General features: G+C 34.3%; 1 protein-coding gene across 1 annotated transcript; it reads right to left on the reverse strand.

Moving 5' to 3' along the window:
- Window positions 1-2263: 2263 nt before the first annotated feature.
- Window positions 2264-16463, reverse strand: LOC150089082 (mRNA export factor GLE1-like). Its single transcript, XM_090370401.1, has 6 exons — window positions 16433-16463; window positions 11421-11507; window positions 8653-8756; window positions 6068-6280; window positions 4519-4709; window positions 2264-2711 (listed from the first exon to the last, which is right to left on the reverse strand). Exons 1-6 carry the CDS (start codon window positions 16461-16463, stop codon window positions 2264-2266), a joined length of 1074 nt encoding a protein of 357 aa, XP_090226527.1.
- Window positions 16464-20243: the final 3780 nt, after the last annotated feature.

The following is a 20243-nucleotide window of genomic DNA, read 5'->3' on the forward strand; positions in this document are numbered from 1 at the left end:
TTTGATTTCGTTTTTTTTTTTTTTTTTTTTTTAATTTGGAGTCTTGGACTTTATCAGATAATCTGATTCCGGTTTGAATTTCATATAATGTGCGGCTTTCTGCGCTAAAATATTATTAGTCTAAGACGCTCACTTTTTTAGCAACTCTCATACAGTGCAAATAAGTCACAATGGCTTGTCATTCCTTTTACTCTGGGTATCTACCTGCTCACTGATGAGAAGGCAGCGATGTCTGCTTGGAGACACTCAATTGAAAATAAATTAAAGTAGTCTGCAAAATAAGCAACAGTAATCACTACAGATCTGTAATGGAGACGTTTTACTTATTTTAAGTATAAGTAGAGCAACTTGTGAAAGATTTCACCATATGAGACCTAACAATAATGATGCCAATCTACAAACTCTGGTTTGTCTAAAAAAATCCATCTAATACGTAAAGATGAAAATATACTGACCAATATCATAGTTTGAATTTTAAATTGTCTGCCCTAAAATGTTATGAACAAAACACATGCATGTTATAAGGGGGTAGTCCAAAATTAGTGAGCGTTTTTAGTATAGCATTTTTGTATTTGCCAACTTGCTAAATATTAATTGCAATATAAGTAACACCAGCCGAGTATCTTCTACTTTATTAGGTCTGTCATAGTCAGCTGCTTACCAGTGTTATTCTTAACAAAACTACCAAATCCCGACTAATTTTATGCTGCAAAATACGAAAATCATTAAATTTTGTCGATTAGCTTTTGTTTTCGAATTACAGTTGGGGTCTCATATTAGCAAGTTATTCTAAATTATCAACTATGGCTCTCAGCCCGCACTGTTCTGCATCATGTGGTAATTTGTCGCCTAAAATACGTCTTCAACTCTGTAGCAGATGCATTCATATTCTCGAATATGTCAAGGTCGAGTCGATTTTTTATCAGTTTACGGATCTTAAGTTCCTACTTTTGCCCAGTATGTTTCCTGAATTATGGCCCATAATTGTGTGAATAGTTCGGATGGCTTCTCTTACATATTTGGAAAAGTAATGTTATCTTCAAGAAAACATCACTTAACTGAAGCCTTATAAAAGGCATACTTGTACTTTGAGTGTAAAGTAGGCGACCAGACAACAGCTGGGCTCCACACATATGCTGCAGTACCTGTTCATCAAAACTCAATGAGTGGGTGAATCGAAAGGGATGTTTTATGCTTTTCACAGTACCCATGATATGGAGGAAGCTAAGAAATGACATCACAGACCGTTGCTTCTGTTAAAGGTTACCCCCCCCCCCAAAAAAAAAAAGAAACATACACAAACACGGAGAACATCCTCTTAGATTTACCATATCAGTGGCAGATATGTCGTTATTGCCATTTCATTATTACTACAAAAGGGTTACAATAAGTTTTGTTGCTTTCTCTGCAAGTGGGGTAGTCGTGCCAAGGATATGCACTATGAGAGAACACCACAATGAAGAACGTAAAATATGTACCTCTGGTTGATGCCAATAAAGGTTTGTTTCCACTACTCCATATCAAACTGGGTCCTTGAAAAATTCCACGAAGCATTGGAAAATGAATGTTCCTGCATGTTAATATTTGACTATTAACATACAGGAACATTCCATGCAAGAGAAATTCCAAAAAGACTTATTACAGAGTAGATTAAAGCAGACATTTTTATTGGTCCACAAATACGGACACTGTTTCAATGTGACCTTAATAATAGCTATAAACCAGCCTAGAAAGTCTTTCCAAAGTTTTGACTGGTTTTCTAGGAAATGCTAAAACATTTTATAAGAAATATTTATGAAAAACTGTGAGTGAAACGTGTCATTGAAGATGCATTTTTTTCCGCTCACACCTGGATTTTTTATCATAAAATTGTGGTGCCGTTAGCAACGAAGATGGCAAGCACTTCCATGAAGTCATTGCAGCTATGGAACAAAAATACAAAAGCAAATGGTGTGTTGTCATGTTAGTCGATTAAGAGGAATATTCTGCAGAATAGTCCTCTTTTTATTGTGAAGGTAAGAGTTAAAACTACATGATTAAAAAGTGCTGAATATCAATAAGAAAAACTTCTAAAGAAGCTGTTCCTCAAATGAAATTCTGTATCATTGATAAAAGTTATGCAGTGATAAAAGCTACAATATATTAAGAAGATTTCAGCACATACAGTATTTATTTACACATTTTACATATTTCTCAAAGGGAAGTCGCAGCTCTCCCTTTGAAAGAACACAAACAAATTTTTCAATTTGACTTTTTAAAAATGTCATACAAATGCGTGCCAAAATTGTGGCCCTAAAACTCCATGGGGTTCTGAAATTCTTCCATTTTGCAAAGTCTCTTGCAGGAAATTTTTCAGCCTGAATATCGGTCCACCAGTAGTAGTAGTTTGTATTATTTTCGGCAAAAATTCTTTACGTAATGCATGTAGGAGTTTTACAAATTGATTTCTATACGTTTTATGCATTTTATATCCGGCTACATAAAGGAAATCATATAATAATGTAGCCGTGATATCAGGTCTTGGCTCCAGGTTTAAAATTCTTGCTAGCCATCTCCAGCCATACGACAATCCATGCGGATGGGGAAATTTAAATCCTGGTGGGAGATCACTTTGAATCACTGCAGCATATAGCCTCATGATACCACTCATTCTCCTAAGGAATTTGTCCTGGTTTTCAATTACACCATCAGAATACTGATATCCTAGAGATCTGGAAAAAAGAAAAAAAAAAAGAAAAATTGTTTTAATGTAAAAGTAATGTGAGACTAAAATTAAATGGTTGAATTAATATTGCAACAAATTATTAATATTCATTTTTAAGCGCCCAGTAATGCACAAAGTCTATAGAAACTTTGATCTGAAATTAAAGTTTTATAAATAAGTCTTTATCCATGGAAACGTACTTTAATAAGACTCCATGGGTAACATTGGTGTATCCAGATATCATCATAGGGGAGGCATGGCAACAGAGCTTTTGAGTTTTTAGAATGCCTCTTTCAATCATTTTCTTCAACTTTGTGGTCAAGTAGCTAGTATTACTACCTTGCTCGCCACGCCTGATGGGCAGGAATACAAAAAAAAAGCAATGACTAGTAATATTTCTTTATAGTCATTTGCTATTCTAGGATGAGGTTTTAACTGTGTTAATCAAATGAAAAATAGTATGGTCACTTGCTATATCAGTTTCCATCTGATTGGCAAAGTTAAGGCAGAATTAGGTCTGATTAGTACTTGGGAGAAGTTACGACATGGGAATACCAATTTTAGTTGTTTTTTTTTGCTGATGCCATATACGCTTTGCTTCCATGCATATTTTGCAAAGACTAATACTGTATTAAGATACTAAGCCACACTAAGAATATTATTTCTTTCCTTAAAAAGAATATCTACTCCTAGAGTGAAATGAATTTTGCCACTTTCCCAGTATTCTATGGGTCAAACACAGTGAGACTGCATTTTAAAAAAATAAACTGCTTTTCTAAGTTGTTGATCCTTATATTCAAACACTGTAAGATTACAGAGAAGTAGCCAAAAAAAAAAAAAATCCTCATTTCACCGTGATCCAAATCCACAGCAAAATTGGAAGTTGTTCCAACGGTCAGTGACCTGTTGCTTGAAGAAAAACTTCCATAAATCTATTTTGCAATCATTCTTCTTCATTTTTGAATTTACTTCCCCACATGTTCATAGTCTTTAAACGACGAAGCCTCCAGATTTGTAAGCAGAACTTGATTTGTGGCCACTGCCATACACAAAGATTCTGCTAATAAAATCTTTGTATATCACTGATAAAACCCCATCAGCTATCGTGGCAGTCTGCATGTTCATCTGGGATTATCACTATCCATATGAAATTTAACAGAGGGGCTTACAATTTGTCAGTTCGTATGCTTAATTTTTCTAGCTTTCTTTGCAGCAGCATATATCATTAATAAATATAGAACAAAAACGTAGGCCCAGCACTGAACCAAGAGGAATTCTACTAATAATATTAGTCCTAGAAGAGCAAAAGCAGTGCCACTGATAGCCATTCTCTGCCTTCTTCCACTCAAACATCTTTCTCCACAGCAGTAAGCTTCCTCCGAATGCCACATTGCACCGTTTTCTTTATCATTTTTTTATGTGCAAGATTATCAAAAGCTTTTCAGAAATCTAAGTAAAGGATGTCAAATTAATTTTTTGCGTTCCATTCCTTTGTCACTGCATCACAGTATCAAATCAAATTGGTTAGACAAAAACCCCAATCAACGAACCCACGGACTGATTGCAATAAGGTAACAAGTTTGCAATTGCTCATGTCGCCATTTCCTCTCTCTTTGTGAATTGGGGATACATTCACAGAGCTGCAGTCCACAGGGGTTGTTGATGTGCAAATTAAGTTTTTTTTTTTTAAGAAACAGCTGCATTAACCCTTACAAATAATGTTTAAATGCTTACTATTTTAATTTGTTGCAAAATTATTTTAACAGAAAACTACACATTTAACTGAATTTTTAGATAATAATAGTTTCACTCACTTGTAATAATCCTCTTGTGACTGATTAGGCAGTTTCGGAGGGTACAATGATAATAAATATGGGCATTTTGCATAAAAATTTCCTAGGATCAAGATCCCGATATCTGGAAATCTTGCCCACATTCCAACGATCAGTGCAGCTATGGGAAAAGCAGTTTCAAATTTTGGAGAAACCTGCTTGTCACCTTGTGCCTATAATAAAATAAAAAGGTCAGCATTAAACAGCGTAATGATTTTTATTACAAATATTTAATATATTTTAAATTGACAAAAAAATAACTACTTTTTGGTTTGTTATACAGGTTGCGTGCTGTGTATATTCCTTTAGTTTTTGAGTGTTAGAAACATTGTAGGTAAAATTATTTGGATTAATCTATCAGTATTTGCTCTATTTTACAGATTGTAAGTAGAATGGATTGTTGACTTTAGAGAGTCAACAGTTAGAAATGTTGATTATCTAAAAAGTTTATCTAACAACACTTAATTAAAATTATTCATTTCAAATGTTTTCTCAGATTTTTATTTTCTGCAATTTGACTTCTACTTTTTGCTTTCTCTTGAACTGCTTTTGCTATTTCTTTTTCCTATAAATTTCATATAATATAATATTATACAATCATCCCCATCCCCATCTTCTTGAAGTCGAGTTCTTACATCCCAAAATTAAGACCTGCATAACTGAGTGCAGTAGCCAACCCACACTGGACGGCGTCACTGATGATGGTCCATTTCGCTCAAAATCAATCATTGATTGATTTTGAGGCTTCCATCCTGCAGTGGATTGATAACTGATAATTACTTAAGTTTTTTTAAGGGCTTGAAAGATTTTTTTCCCTATGTTATGTGACTACGTATAAAAAAAAAAAGGATTCTTTATACTTAGTCATGTGACATATGCAAGGGACCATGAATTCGAATTCAGTGGGAATAACTATAAAGTGGACACCTGAACATTTTCCTTTAATAAGAGTAAGTGACCAACCTTTTGGTATAAATTATCACTTCTTGCGGAAGATGGCAGTTTACCTAATTTTCCACTTTCAGTGAAGTTTACGGGGAGCTTGGATAAATATTTATTCACTTCTGCCTCCAACTTGATTCCTAACCCTTACATCCTTTTGCTGATACTGATGATTAAAAATTTTTCTGAATCAGAATTGAATAATATTAACATACACAATTTTGGGTTCATGAACTTGAAGCCATCTGCAACACATTTAATTTCTCTTGAAACACACGATTTGTGTCTTTTTATATGTATGCAAGTCGAACATTTGACTTTAGAATTTTATAGCAATATATTGGAAAGTGCTTGCCTTGCCCATTGCACATCACAAATCTTTGGCTAATATCCTCCTAAAGTAAATATATTTTTTATTACTGTTTGCGGTGAACATATTGAAGACATCTTGAAAATTTGTTTCTAATAATACATTTTTCTGAATCTCCGGATGAACAAACATAGCTTTTAAATAAACATAATTATTTATTATTTATAAAATAATAAAATTAAAAAAAAAAAAACTTTGCAAATTTATATAAATACATACCACAAGTTTTTCAGCCAAAAGATGCTTGCAGAACTTTACTGCAAGAGGATGGTTTTTGGTGCTTATCATCTTGCCTGAAACTTCAATTTCTTCCCCAGCGAGCAGTGCTTCCAGTTGTTGAAACTTCTCTTTGAAGTGAGTTCCAGATAATGACGATAGTGCATTAATTGGAGTGTTGACTGCTTTGTAGAGGTGAAATTTGTATTGTTTCAGCTAAAAATGAAACAATTAAAAATAAATAAATATTTATCTATATGATATGCATAAAAAACAAAAAATACTTAGAAAATTATTAATCACTGTATAAGTTTACAAAGAAAACACTGCAAATTTTAAATCAGTTGCAATTATAAAATAACTTTTTGGTTACTCAGGATTTACACAATTGTATAGTTTTCTTGTTTCTCCGTGTACAGGATGACATGAATAAACAAACAAACTAATATCGGCAAGGAATAAATTAATCAATACAATAACTCCTTCTGTGCTGGTGAGGCATTTGTAGTGTGTTGCTCTGCTATTAGAATACTGATTCATGTATAGCGTTTGTATCGCGAAAGTGTTGAAGGGGGTTCATGCTAAAAATTCTGTAATGGTGTCTGTTTAAATTTATAGAGATTTTTGTAAACTAGAAAATAGTGTAATATTAATCCATATAACTTGGTTCAAAATTTGTATTTAGTTATGGTTTGGATCATGTATCCTTACATACGAGCATGCACGACAATATTAATTGTTTTTTTTTCTTTTCATTTCGGTATGTACAGGTATTTAATAGTAATTTTATATTATTACAAAAATTCGGGACTATTATACGATTGCTGACAAAATAGAGTTAGTGTTGACAATAAAAATAATGTCGAAAGAGGTTTGAAAATCAAAATTGGGAACTGCTAGTCTACAGTGTCGTGCAATGTGACAGATTGTGTGTAAAGGAAAATGTTTACCATTAGAGAAACTGTTGCTAAAGCCTTCAGCATTAGAATTTGAACAGGTACTGCCAGCACATGTTCTGTTTCTTGTTAATTAAAGATGACTGTATCTATGGTATAGAAGACACTTCATAAAATAACTCATCTTTTCGCATCAGATCTTCCAAATTCAATCCTCACATGTACAGCTCGATTTTGCATTATATGTTTTTCCAAGCAGGATGACAAATGGCTCAACAACATCCTAGAGATGAAATAAGTCTCACTCTCTCAATTGGTATAAACACTGAAAAGTGCCCTTTGATCAGAATCAAACTCACCTTCACATTTTCTGTTCAATGCTCATTCTTGTTCCACTCTTTTCAGAAAGTAATGGAGCAAGGTTGAAAAATGTGAACAATCATGACTTCCAGATTGACTGGACTTATCAGAAGCAAATTGAAGTTTGACATATACATGCATGAATTTACTGTTCTCTTCTGACTCAATGATTGCTTACAGAAGGATTATGGGTTTTCTTAGATGTAATAGGTATGTACTATAGTCGTTATAGAATAGAAGTGATTTTACTACCAGTGAAAACTTGATTTTTAAAAGCTCTAACAATTTGAATTTTATTATATATATTTTAACACTTTTTAATCAGTATATTTTTTCAGTAACTTATTTTGTATATTTTAATTTGTTTTTATGTGATTTTTATTTGTTTGTTGGACATAAAGAAAAAGTAGAATGGATCATGTATCTTCTGGGGTTGAAAACTCCCTCCAGAATATTGAGTTTATCAACAAGATGTTTGAACTGGCGTTTTGTAAGCACTGCCAAACTATTCTGTGAAATAGTCGATAAAATATTAGCGCTTATCTACAGTTTGATATTTTCAAGCAATGTTGAATAAATATTAAGCACAAATAACTTATTTATGTATCTGTAAAATTTAGCATTAGCATGTGCTGTAACAAAAGGTGATATTGTACATTTTCAGCTGACGTCATTAAGAATGGGAGAGTGGCGGAGCTACCATGTAGGCTGGCAAGTCAAGGCAATCTTCTCTTTTTGCAATTTTCATTAATTAAGCAGGAGCGCGAAAAAGGGTAGCTAGGCGACTGGAGTGAGAGGCCAGCAAAATTACTTAACAAGTTCAGGTGAATGTTGGAAAAAATTCGCAAGTTTAGGTTTAATTTGAAAGTGTCTGCAATTCTGCTCAGACATGATAGGAGGGAATATATGATGTGCAAAACTCATGGAGTAGAATTTTTCACAGCATGGTCTCTGCTTGTTAACAGGCAGAGATCTGAAAACTGCTATCTTGGGAGAGGGGATAATTAAGTGTAAGTGTAAGAAGAACTGCATGTATACTAGTATGTAATCCAATACTAGAGTTATAGTAAATAATTTTTGAAATGCTGGTCAAGACATCAAAGACCTGGTGTCACACAGAGATATATGGAATGTTGAATTGGAATTTGGAGAGTACAATGTGTACAGAAAGGATACTAAGGAAGGAGGGGGGGGGGGGTTATGCTGTTAGTTAAGAAACACAAAATCTAAGGAAGTGCATCCGTAAAATTTAACAATCGTATAATTAAATGAAAAATTAACGATTACTTCAATGAATAAATTGCTTATTATAAAAATTAATATGAATCCTACCTTTGGATCTGAAACAAAAGGCTGGCACGATTCTGTCCACTCCTTCATATACTCCATAACATGACGATATTCCTGTAGTGATTTTGATATTTGGGAAATGTACTCTACAAAGGTAAACAATAAAATACATTAATAATCAGATCAAAATAATAATTACATTTTACTAGTGAAAACTATATAATAATATCATTTTAATCATTTATATTTTCTTTAATGTTTTATGTATTGCTATTATATTATTTCCATTTTCAGATAAAGGATAAATATAGAATAAAACTGACGAAATATGAGCAGTTCAAATGACTTGTATATAAAAGTGATTAATTACTTATCTGCAATAGATGATTACAGTGGCATAATAAGGCACGGGCTAGCTGGGCCTTTGCCTGGGGTGCCAAAGTTACAAATCATGAAAGTAATATATATATCCTTAATAAAAGGGGAGCCCAAAAACCTTTCTGCCTGGGCCGCAAATATACCTTGGTCCAGCACTGGATAAATAGTAATATTTCGTAACATGACCATATCCAAGACATCGAAAACATATGGAAACTATGATAAGAGACTATGATAAGAAACTATGCCTATGAAAAATTACATCCAAATATAGTTGATCCAGTGCGGTTATTAATTTATAAAAATCTTGGAGAAACTTTGATTTTAATCATAAACCTAAAGCTTATTTTATTATTATTAGCCATATGGTGAAAGAAAGCCTGAGGCTTATGCTGCACTAGCCAAAAATAATTTCCGAGTTACCTGAGAGAGAAAGGAATCACCAAGAAAGAGAAGAATGATGATATCCAGCTCAGGATCCTGGGTGTGCCAATCACATACTCTCCAGATGTGATACCCTAACTTCCACTAATGAGAGACCATATTATTACAACACAACTCTGAAATGATATGTTCCTGGCTCATTATGAACATCGTGTATTATCACAGATGGGTTAATATTTTTAGAAACCACTTTGATATTCTAACAGACTCCAGGGAATCGAATCCGAGCAGCAATATTCACCAAATTCGTTTTTGTAACTGTTTTTAATAACACTCATTTATTTCGCACCAACCGATATTTTCATTCACTTAAATTGATTTTTGTTATGCATTGCAACAACAGTTTACACCTCAGAACTAGATTTAAGCCCACATATCTGAAGTGATATCAACTGAACAAACAGTAGAAATATCGTACAGTGTTTGTGAAATGGGGGAACCCAAATTTTTTTAGGGTTTGTTTTCCCCCTATTCGCGAATGTTATCCTTCCAAAAACATTCTCTCCTTTTGGTTAGTGAAAAAGGTTTTCTCTAGCCAAAAGTGAAAGACGAAGGACATTCATACTAACTTGCAACCAGACCAATCTTCAGTCACAGCGTTTTTCCCCACACATTCCAACCCATACAAAACCAATTTTAAGCCGACAACAATCAATCAAATTAAAACTGATCTATTACTATTGCAGTATCACGCTAAACGCCAATATTTAAAAAAAAAAAAAAGAGTATAAAAAGCGAACAAGAAACATAAAATTCTACGTACAGGCATTTGGTTGTTTTGGATTTTTCGGAGCATTATCTCCGGGATATGCGGTGGTCATTTCTTGACCTTTCCGTATCCTCCGTATTTGGTTGTGACGGGCTCGAATCCGGGTCTAATCAAGAAGCGTGTGCTACGTACACGCTGCTCTTTCCCACCTGGCTACGGAGGCGCCACAGGCATATGATGCAAGACACACGCAATCCCATTTCACCCAAACAATTGTTAAGTTCACCCACAGGGCTGAACTTAAATCTCCTTTATTAAATATACATACACACACACACATATATATATATATATATATATATTACACACACACACGTGTTATATATAAATATAACATAGACGATTACTTTTATATTTTTAATAATAATTCTATTAATAATAAACCATTCTTAAACTTAACAAGTTAAGTTAAGAATGGTTGATTACTCGTTTCTTTGGTTTATTATTATACTGATGTTCAAATCTTAAGGACCAACACTATATCCAAAGGTTACAACCACAAAATCTTTACTTAAATACTCCTTACTGATGAGAGTAGATTCAGTCTCAGCAGCGATTCTGTACGTCAGCTAATCTTGCTCCCCCCCCCCCCCGAAACTTGGGTTTTTCTTCCAGCAAAACAGACAAAATTCATCTGCACGGCAGATGAATTTTATTATTCGGGTGTCCTAAAAATAACAGTTTGGTTTTTGGACCAACTAGCCAGTGCCTTCATACTGTACTGCTGGCTAAAGGCAAATTTCTACACATCTATTCTTGTCTTCCCTCAATTTGAATTCATTCCCTCTCAGATTCGTAGTCTGAGGAAGAATCCCATAAGCATTTTAGTCTGCTCAAACCATTCAAATTCAATCAGATCACATCGCAAAAGTCTAGTCTCCAGACGCTGTAATTTGCAGAATTTAAGCATTTCTAAGTAAATGCACACTTCGGCTCCCTCACCAATCTTTGTACTCGTTCTATCCAATCATTCATAAGGATCGTAGTAAATAGGAGAGTTCCATTATTACTTTGAGTATGCATGACCAAATCGGAGGGTAGCTAACTTGTTGATAAATATGCTTTTGGTAAAAATTTTTTACAGTTTAATCTAAATTAAATCTTTATAATCATAAGACCCAAAATCCTTTATTACTAAATTAAAAATATGAATCAAAATTAAAATTTATCCTGTGAATTTACCGGGTTATGTTCACTACTTATTAATAGTTTTAATTACCTTCAGTTTCCTGATCAAGATCCATGACTTCTGAAGTTTTGTTTTCTGAAGTGAATATATCTTTCAATTTCTTCCGGTAGCTCTTTTCTATTAAAAAAATAGATTAAATGTTAATTGAAATATAATATATAATTATATATTTTTGTTGAAATTTTAATTGCACATCCACATAATATTTGCTCAGAATTAAATTTTAGCTTTTGTCGAACTAGGAAGTGTACTATATATACGTACACTACGCTACGATTAATATCCGGACACCCTTCCATGGATGGGGAAACAGTTCCTATGCCCGCAACACAGCTTCTAATCGGCATGAAAAGGGCGCATGCAAGATGACACGTTCAACAGAATTAACAGACTTCCAACGTGGAATAATAGTAGGATGCCACAAAAGCAAGCTTTCTGTTTGTTATTTGGTTTTTAGGGGGATCAGCAACTAAGGCCATATTGCTCCGGGATATGCGATGGTCATTCTCTGACCTTTCTGCATCCTCCGTATTTGGTGGAGAGGTTTTCTATACGAGACACCAGTCACTCTGCGGATCTCTAGGTCAATTGGTGACGTCATATGCAAATAAGGGAGAATTGGGACAGATTCAGCAAAAGAAAAACCCGCCTGGTAAATCCCAAACACTAGTAGAATGGGACAAGAGAAGGCTGCGAAGAACTGTGCGCCAAATCGCAATTTGCCATTGTCTCAATTCACACAAACCCTCTGAGAGTATTGAGAAATATTAGCACATACTTGTATCAGCAAGACAGAGTGGTTTGGGCATAAAGTTGTGGAACAGTTCGATTTTCCGGTCCAAAGACCTGACCTGAATCCTATGGAGCATCTTTGGGATGTATGGTATTGTCGAGTACGTGCACGTGAAGATTAACCGAAAAAATATGGCGAAACTGCTGGCTGCGTTAAAGGCCGAGGGGAAGAACATATCACTTGACATTTATGAAAAGCTGAGAGTAAACCAAGAAGATTGAATGCAGTCATAAAAGCAAACGTTCTGAGCACAAAATATTAAATGACCCGATGAAAGCTCTCTCTTTTTAGTCTAAAGGAATGTGTCCTGTTATGAATGGTAGGGCAGTGCATAGAAAATATAGCATTAGAGTTAAAGGCAAATTTTCAATTAATTACAAAGAGGTCACTCACGTTTGTCTTGAAGACTATGTCAGTAAAACGAACACTGACACCATATGCAAAATGTGTCACTCAATCAAAGGCACCAAATCGCCACCTCTGTCCCAAGCTCCACTAAGAAATTAAAAATTCGAGTAGATTAATCAAGGAAAAATTAACATTCAGCTGACAAACACATCCAGTTGTGCGACTCTGTGCTGAAGGAGAGTTTGTTAAGGGTACATCCTTAACAACAATCAAAGCAGAATATCACCATTTACAACGAACTAAAATAGTCACAGGGCTTCAAGGGACAGTGCTTTTTTTTTTCATGTAGCCGAAGCAGAAATCCTGATTAAGTGTTGAAAACCACGCTAATTATAAAGTAAACTTGTAATATTGAGCATAATAAGTTTTACTATAAGATCTTTATAGACCAAAATACATTCAACTGAAAAATATTGTTGGTATGAACTTGATGTGCAGTTTCCCTCCACGTCTACCTAAAAGCATTTTGTTAAATATTTTTTTAGGGAATAATGGTCAACAGTATATGTTTCCCATGTGCATTTGTATGCAACCTATACCATCATTCTTCTGAATAAAAAAACTCAAAGAAGAATAAATATTTATTAATCCGGATGAAAACCTGAAAGTAAATCAGTTCTTCCATTTAGCTCTTACCAAAATAAAAATACCATGAAGTTCTACAATTGAAGATCATGCAATCATTATCGCCGCATGCAAAACTGGATATATTAACGTTATTACTATATTTAATAACACTGATATACCACATGAAATTAATAATATAGATGATTAAAAAATCACCTAGAACCACTGTACATTAATGTGACGTTTTGAGCATATTGCAGAACAAGACAAACATGAGTGACCCATCACACCACACTGATTGAGATTGAACATTAGAAAAAAAGACAATAGAGTTACAAATTAGACGATATTACAATAAAAAACTTATTAATTAATTGTGAATTTTAATTCTAAGCTTTTGTATTGCAACAGTTGCTGTTACAATACGAAATATATTAATTTTATAAACGCAAATATATAAAGATTGAAATCCTTACCTGTTGACAGACTGCTACTTGCTATGAATTAACTGCTGCTATAATTTCGTTTAATTTATACATATGGGATTAAGACCATTATCCAATAGAATGCTGAGAAGTTGCATATCCGGGAACCGGTGGTTCTTGTATTGTGGCAACCTGGGTTGACCTTTGCTCCCATACTCTGGACATCAGTGTGCAGGCTAATTGGGGTTTTGGAGGGGGGGGGGATTTGCTGTGGGGCAGTTAGGGCCGCTCTTCCGGGTGTCTGTATTATTTTTCTTTTCCTAGTTTTTCATTTTCTCTTTTATTTTGCGGGTTCAATTCGTTTCCCCGTTTTAGGTTGATTGCTCTGGTTTCGAAATATTTTTTATGAACTAGGCTTCTTTAAATTTAATTCTTCTATTTTATTGGTTAGCTATAGAAAGGATTCTGGATTTGAAATCCCATGTGTCTTCACATTGAAATGCATATAGGGCTGTGTCCGACTTGGACTCATCCATATTGTTCATCATTTTTTTGTTCTTTGATTCTACAGTTTAAGAAAATTTATTAATGAAATATTTCTTTGAAAAATTTACAAATTTCCTTTGTCACGTCATTTTTTTACAAAAATAAGACCAAAAAATATTTGGTAGATTTCTTTGGTTTATTTTCTATTTTTCCAGATATTATTTAAAAATACCGATAAAAAGATAACTAATACCAGAGGCTATGCTACTGCTCGGCTCGTACCAGAGTGGTTTGAACATAAAGGTGTGGAATAGTTCGATTTGCTGGCTCTGAGACCTGATTTGAATCCTATCGAGCATGTTTGGGATTGTCGGGTACGTGCACGTGAAGACCACCAGAAAAACATGGCGGAACTGCTGGCTGTGTTAAAGACAGAGGGGAGGAACCTATCACTTCACATTTATGAAAAGCTGGTTGAGATTAAGCCAAGAAGATCGAAGGCAGTCATAAAAGCAATAGGTCTGAGCACAAAATATTAAATGACACAATGAAAGCTGTCTTTTTTTTGTCTAAAGGAATGTGTCCTAATATGAATGGTAGGGCAATGCATATAAAATTTAGCATTAGGGTTAAAGGCAAATTTTAAATTAATTACAAAGGGGTCACTCATGTTTGTCTTGAAGACTATGTCAGTAAAACGAATACTGACAACATATGCAAAATAGTGTCTCTAAATCAAAGGCACAAAATCGTTACCTCTGTCCCACCCTCCACTAAGAAATTAAAAATTCGAGCAGATTAATCAAGGAAAAATTAACATTCAGCTGACATCCACATCCAGTTGTGCGACTCTGTGCTGAAGGATAGAGATACATCCTTAACAACAATCAAAGAAGAATATCACCATTTGCAACGAACTAAAATAAAGTCACAAGGGCTTCAAGGGACAGGGCTTTCTTTTTCATATGTCCAGGCGATCTTGTCGTTTTAATAAACAGATTATTTTCCCACGTCTTTTAAAAAATCTTTAAAAATCGCTTCAACGTCCATATAAAGTATGAATATAATAACCTGTAATTATCACATTTGAACATTTTTCTTTTATGAATTGGAGAAAATTGAGACAATAAGGAAAAACTGCACATTTAACGTGGACCTTCAAAAAGAATTCAAATTTATTTAACTAGAATATTGGTAGTGATAAAAAAAGTGGTTTGTCAGCATTGTAATATTAAATTTTCCTGTTGCTCATCTATGTAGCCAGAAACATAAGGATGCTGAGAAAACTTTGAATTCTTTTCAAAGCATCAGCTCGTTCAACGTATGACGTGATGATGGAGAAAGGCTGAAACTATTTCCGATCTTTGGGTGGTACTTTTTGCCTAAGTAAAGTGTTAAAATTATAGAATTTGCTTTTTTACCGGGTGAAACATCCGAACTACAAAGTACTCTGATGAAGAAAATAACAGATGAATTCTCTTTACAAAAAAAATTCATTGCTCTATGTGCTGAAAACACCAACCCAAATTTTGGAGGTTGTAAAAGGGTCTGTAATAATAATGTACGGAGAAAAATTGAAAATGAATTGAAGCGAGAGATTATTGGTAACCATAATATTCACAATTGTATCTAGTGTGCTGTTGACTGTCTAGCAGTTAAAATATACAAATACTTTTTCTGTCCATCAATTGACAGAATTCATTCATATTTTCTTTCTCAAGAGAAAATTATTTCAAGGTCCCTGTTTGAAATTATGGTTGTCATTCCCAAGATATCAGATTTCAGCATTCCAAACAAGTATTCGAAAAAGATATTTCTGCTACATTTTAATTATGTTATGAATATTTAAAAATCTTACGAAGATATTAGAAGCCATATTTTGTTAGAATGATGTTAAAAATAAACTAAAAAGATGTTAATAGATGGTGGTGATATTAGTGTGGTCCAAGTTTTTTGAAGTAGTTAACTTTTATGAAACCAGCTTAGACCATGTAAACTAGTGGAAATGCAGAAAATTTTAAATAGGTATTACTTGGGAATGGTTCCTGATTGGAAAGAAATACAGGACAGTTTCAACGATGAGCTTGTTATATGAAAAGGAGCAGAGAAAACTGGATATATTAACGTTATTACTGTATTTAATGCCAATGATATACCACGTGAAATTAATAATATAGATGATTAAAAAGTAGTCTAAACCACTGTCTGTACTCGAAAATCTTTGGGTATATTAACTAAATCACTATATTTAAGCCAACTTTATTACTATATTTAATACTATGGGAAATTAATTATATAGTGTACTAAGAAATCGCCTAACTGCACTAAATATTAATGTGATGTTTTAGGCATAGTGCCGATACCTATCACATCACACTGAGGGGGATTAAACATTATTACAAGTTATTGATTAAGTGTGAATTTTAATTCTAAGCTTTTAAATTTGAGTTGTTTTTACAATACAAAAGATGTAAATTTAAGAAATGCAAATATATAAAGATTGAAATCCTTACCTGTTGACAGACTGCTGCTTGTTATCAATTAACTGCTGTTATAATTCAATTTAATTTATACATATGGGATTAAGTCCAATAGCCAATAGAATGCTGCTTAGTTAACTATCCCGGATCCGGTGGTTCTTGTATGGTGGCAACTCAGGGTGACCTTTGCTCCCATACTCTGGGCATCAGTGTGCAGGCTAGTTCTGGGGTTTTGGAGGGGAGGGTTGCATATAGGGCCGCTCTTTTCTTATTTTTCTTTTCTTAGTTTTTCGTTTCTTAGTTTGATTATTTTTCTTTTCTTAGTTTTTCATTTTCTCTTTTATTATCTTATCGAAAAGGTGTAAAATACTGCGGGTTGAATTCGTTTCCCCATTTTACGTTGATTGCTCAGGTTCCGACATATTTTTTATGAAGTAGGCTTCTTTAATTTCCTTCTTCTATTTTATTGCTTAGCTGTCGAAAGGATTCTGGATTTTAAATCCCGTGTGTCTCACAATGTATATATGGCTGAGTCGAAGTTTTGGACTCTTCCATATTGTACATCATTTTTAATGTTCCTTGATTCTGCAGTTAAGAAGCTTTATTAAAGAAATATTTCTTTAAAAAAATTACAAATTTCCTCTGGCACGTCAGCATTTTTCACAAAATAAGACCAAAACAATCCCGGAAATTATTTGGTAGAATGCTTTGGTTTATTTTGTATTTTTCCAGATATTATATGAAAATACCGATAAAAAGATGAGTAATACCAGAGGCTATGTCCTTTTGCCAAGCAAATATGGCTGCAAACTGAATTTCTTATATAAGAGACTTGGTTAATCTTGCACATTTTGAGTTCTCAGGCAACAATATTCCGTATTTTTTTTTAGCACCCAGGAAGTATTCAACGTTCATGTTAACATTTCATTTTCCTTGGTACGTTTTTTCTTCTTTTGTATCCTGATTGGTTTCAGTCAGGTAATAAAGTATTCTCGTTATTATATAAAAGAACCTTCCTATTGTAGATGTTCCTTGGTAATTCCCTCCCCTTCCTTTTATATCCTGGTTAATTTTTCTCCTCCACTTCACTTCAACTACCTAAATTAGTAATTAGTAATGGCTATATGACACAAGGAAGCCTAAGGCTAATCTGTACCAGCCAAACAAAAAAAATAATAAGAATTCAAAAGAGGAAAATTATAATAATAAAAAATTTAAATAAAATAAATAATTGTTTCGCCTTTCTTTTATTTCCTGATAAATTTACCTTCAACCCTTCATTTCGATTACCTAAATTAAAACTTTATTATTAATAACGGCCATGTGGTACAAGAAGCTTTAGGCTAATGCCGCATTAGCCAAAAGAAAAAAAAATAATAAAAAGAGATTAAGGTAATAAGTTTTAAAAAAAAATTAAACAATAAAAGAAAAGGAAATAGATAATATATTCCCATCCTCTCGTAGGTAACTTCCCAGTTGACCTTCGAATTACTTACTGTTTGCAAAAAGCTGTACGTGATTGGTAAAAATGGTTTGGAATAAAGACTAATAATGCACCAAGAAAAGCCAGGAATATCGAAAACAAAACTCTATGCAGACCACTTTAATCGAATGCGCATGAAACGTCAGACAACACTGGGCTTAACCAGTCAAAGGTCCACCCTATATAACATGTTATGTCGTCACTGTCTGAAGATGGAACCATACAAGTTACAGCTCCCCAACATTACCACAAAGAAGATTGGGCACACCTGAACACTGTTTCCTGGGAAGCGGATTAGAAGAGAAGAACCGATTTTTAGTCCCAAATGAACTGATCAGACTTCAGATTTTACTCTCTAGGGAAGTGGTTATAAACCGGGGTGACTCGGCACATCAGGGTGCAACAACAACATTTTAGGGGTTCCATGGAATTTGGGTTTAAGTTACTTAAACTTATTATTTTTTAATTTACATATTATTTATATATTTATTTCTTTATAAAAAGGTGTACGCCATCTTTTTAATTTTATGGTAATCTATAATTGATGCTTTTTAGTAGCTCTATACGGGGTGTCCCAAAAGTACACGGCATAACTTCAGGAATGAGTTCCTTATATGTAGACAATAAAAATATTTCATATCAACATAATTCCGGAAATGCTTTGTTTTCGAGTTAATAACCGGAATGTCTTATATCCTGTAGTGATTTCCTTCATCACAAGGTACTTACAGAATCTGGTGGTTTTCTATTGCGACCAGGTACTCAAATGAGGAGCAAGCGGATATGCACTTTAAGTAGGGTTTGGCGGACGGCAGTGCTCTGCAGCCTCGTCATTTATACCACGAAATTTTTTTATTTATTTTTTATTTTTGTGGTTTTGTATGGGCGGCTCCTAGAACAGAAGTTCATCTCCGCCTCGTTGCTCTGTTCAGTTTTTATAGACTCTATTTATTTAAACACCGGCCTTACCTTTATTTAAAGGTAGTGCCGGTGTGTGTCTTATAAAAATAAATAATATTTTTTTTTATTATTTTTTTTTTCCCAAACCAAATCCACACAGGAATATCCCAGATTGGATGAAGATAGATGAAAAGGAAGGAGAGAGAAAAAAAAAAAAAGAAAATAAAAAGCTTTTCATCCCGCACGGGAGAAAGTGATAGGAAAGAAAAACTGTGTTTGTGATCTTATGTGTGTGTTCTGTGGCGTGATGTTGTGTTTTGGCCTGTTGGCTACCTGGAAGGAGTGATCACCTGGACGATTCCTCCAGGTACTCGTCCCTAGCAGAAGAAGGGCAAGGCCTCCCCTACTATCTGCACGCCCTCCTCCCTGGGGAAGAGTTCCCAGGGAAGAAAGAAAAACTTGTATAAGATGAAGAGAGGGAAGGAGTAAAGAGGAGAAGGACTGTTCCGGCCCAGGAAAGTCCCAATCCAGGATGGATAGCTAGAACACCAACGCAAACAAATAAATAAATAAATAATAATAAAAAAAAAAAAAAATTGTGTGAGAGAGGAGCTTTCCTGGTCTGGGGAGCCCCAGCCCAGGTCAGAACGCGAAAAAAAAAAAAAAAGATTTAAATCCCACAACCTGGTCAAGGAAAGGAATAGAGCCAGGATGTCAGCAAGCAGAATGATGTTAAAGGGAAAAAATAACAAATAAAGAAAGAAAAGAAAGAGGGAATTTTTTTTTTTTTTTAAATAATTATCCCACACGGGGTGGATAGGAAAAGGCTATCAGGAGAGTGTTAGGGCTACTAGCGCTAGCAGATTATGAGAAGAAGAGAGAGAGTAAAAAATAATAAAAATAAATAACTAGTTATTGAATTGCAGAAGCTTCTAGGATGATCCTCCTTCTACGCTTGAATACGTCTGCCGCAAAGTGCTGTAGTGCACCTAAGTTCCTTTTGGAATGGACAAGGAGTTCTACTTGGTCAGGAGAAAATCCCAAAATTGCTGCCTGGAGTTGTTGTCTATGGTCCTCGTAGATAGTACATTCAAAGAGTAGATGTTCCCAACTCTCGACAGACCCACAGAAACAGAGGTCAGTATTTAGTAGACCTAGTTGGTGAAGTTTCTGGTGGAGAGATCCATGTCCAGTGACCAGAAAGGATGTTTCCATGCTGATTGAGAACCACTTGTTGACCGCTTTGCTGGTTGCGAATGTGACATCCGGTATAAATGTTTTCGTAACAACGCATTTTGTGGTCGTGTCCCA

The sequence above is a fragment of the Mastigoproctus giganteus genome, chromosome 3, assembly GCF_048544385.1.
Source record: "Mastigoproctus giganteus isolate SK-2022 chromosome 3, ASM4854438v1, whole genome shotgun sequence".
NCBI lineage: Eukaryota > Metazoa > Arthropoda > Arachnida > Uropygi > Thelyphonidae > Mastigoproctus > Mastigoproctus giganteus.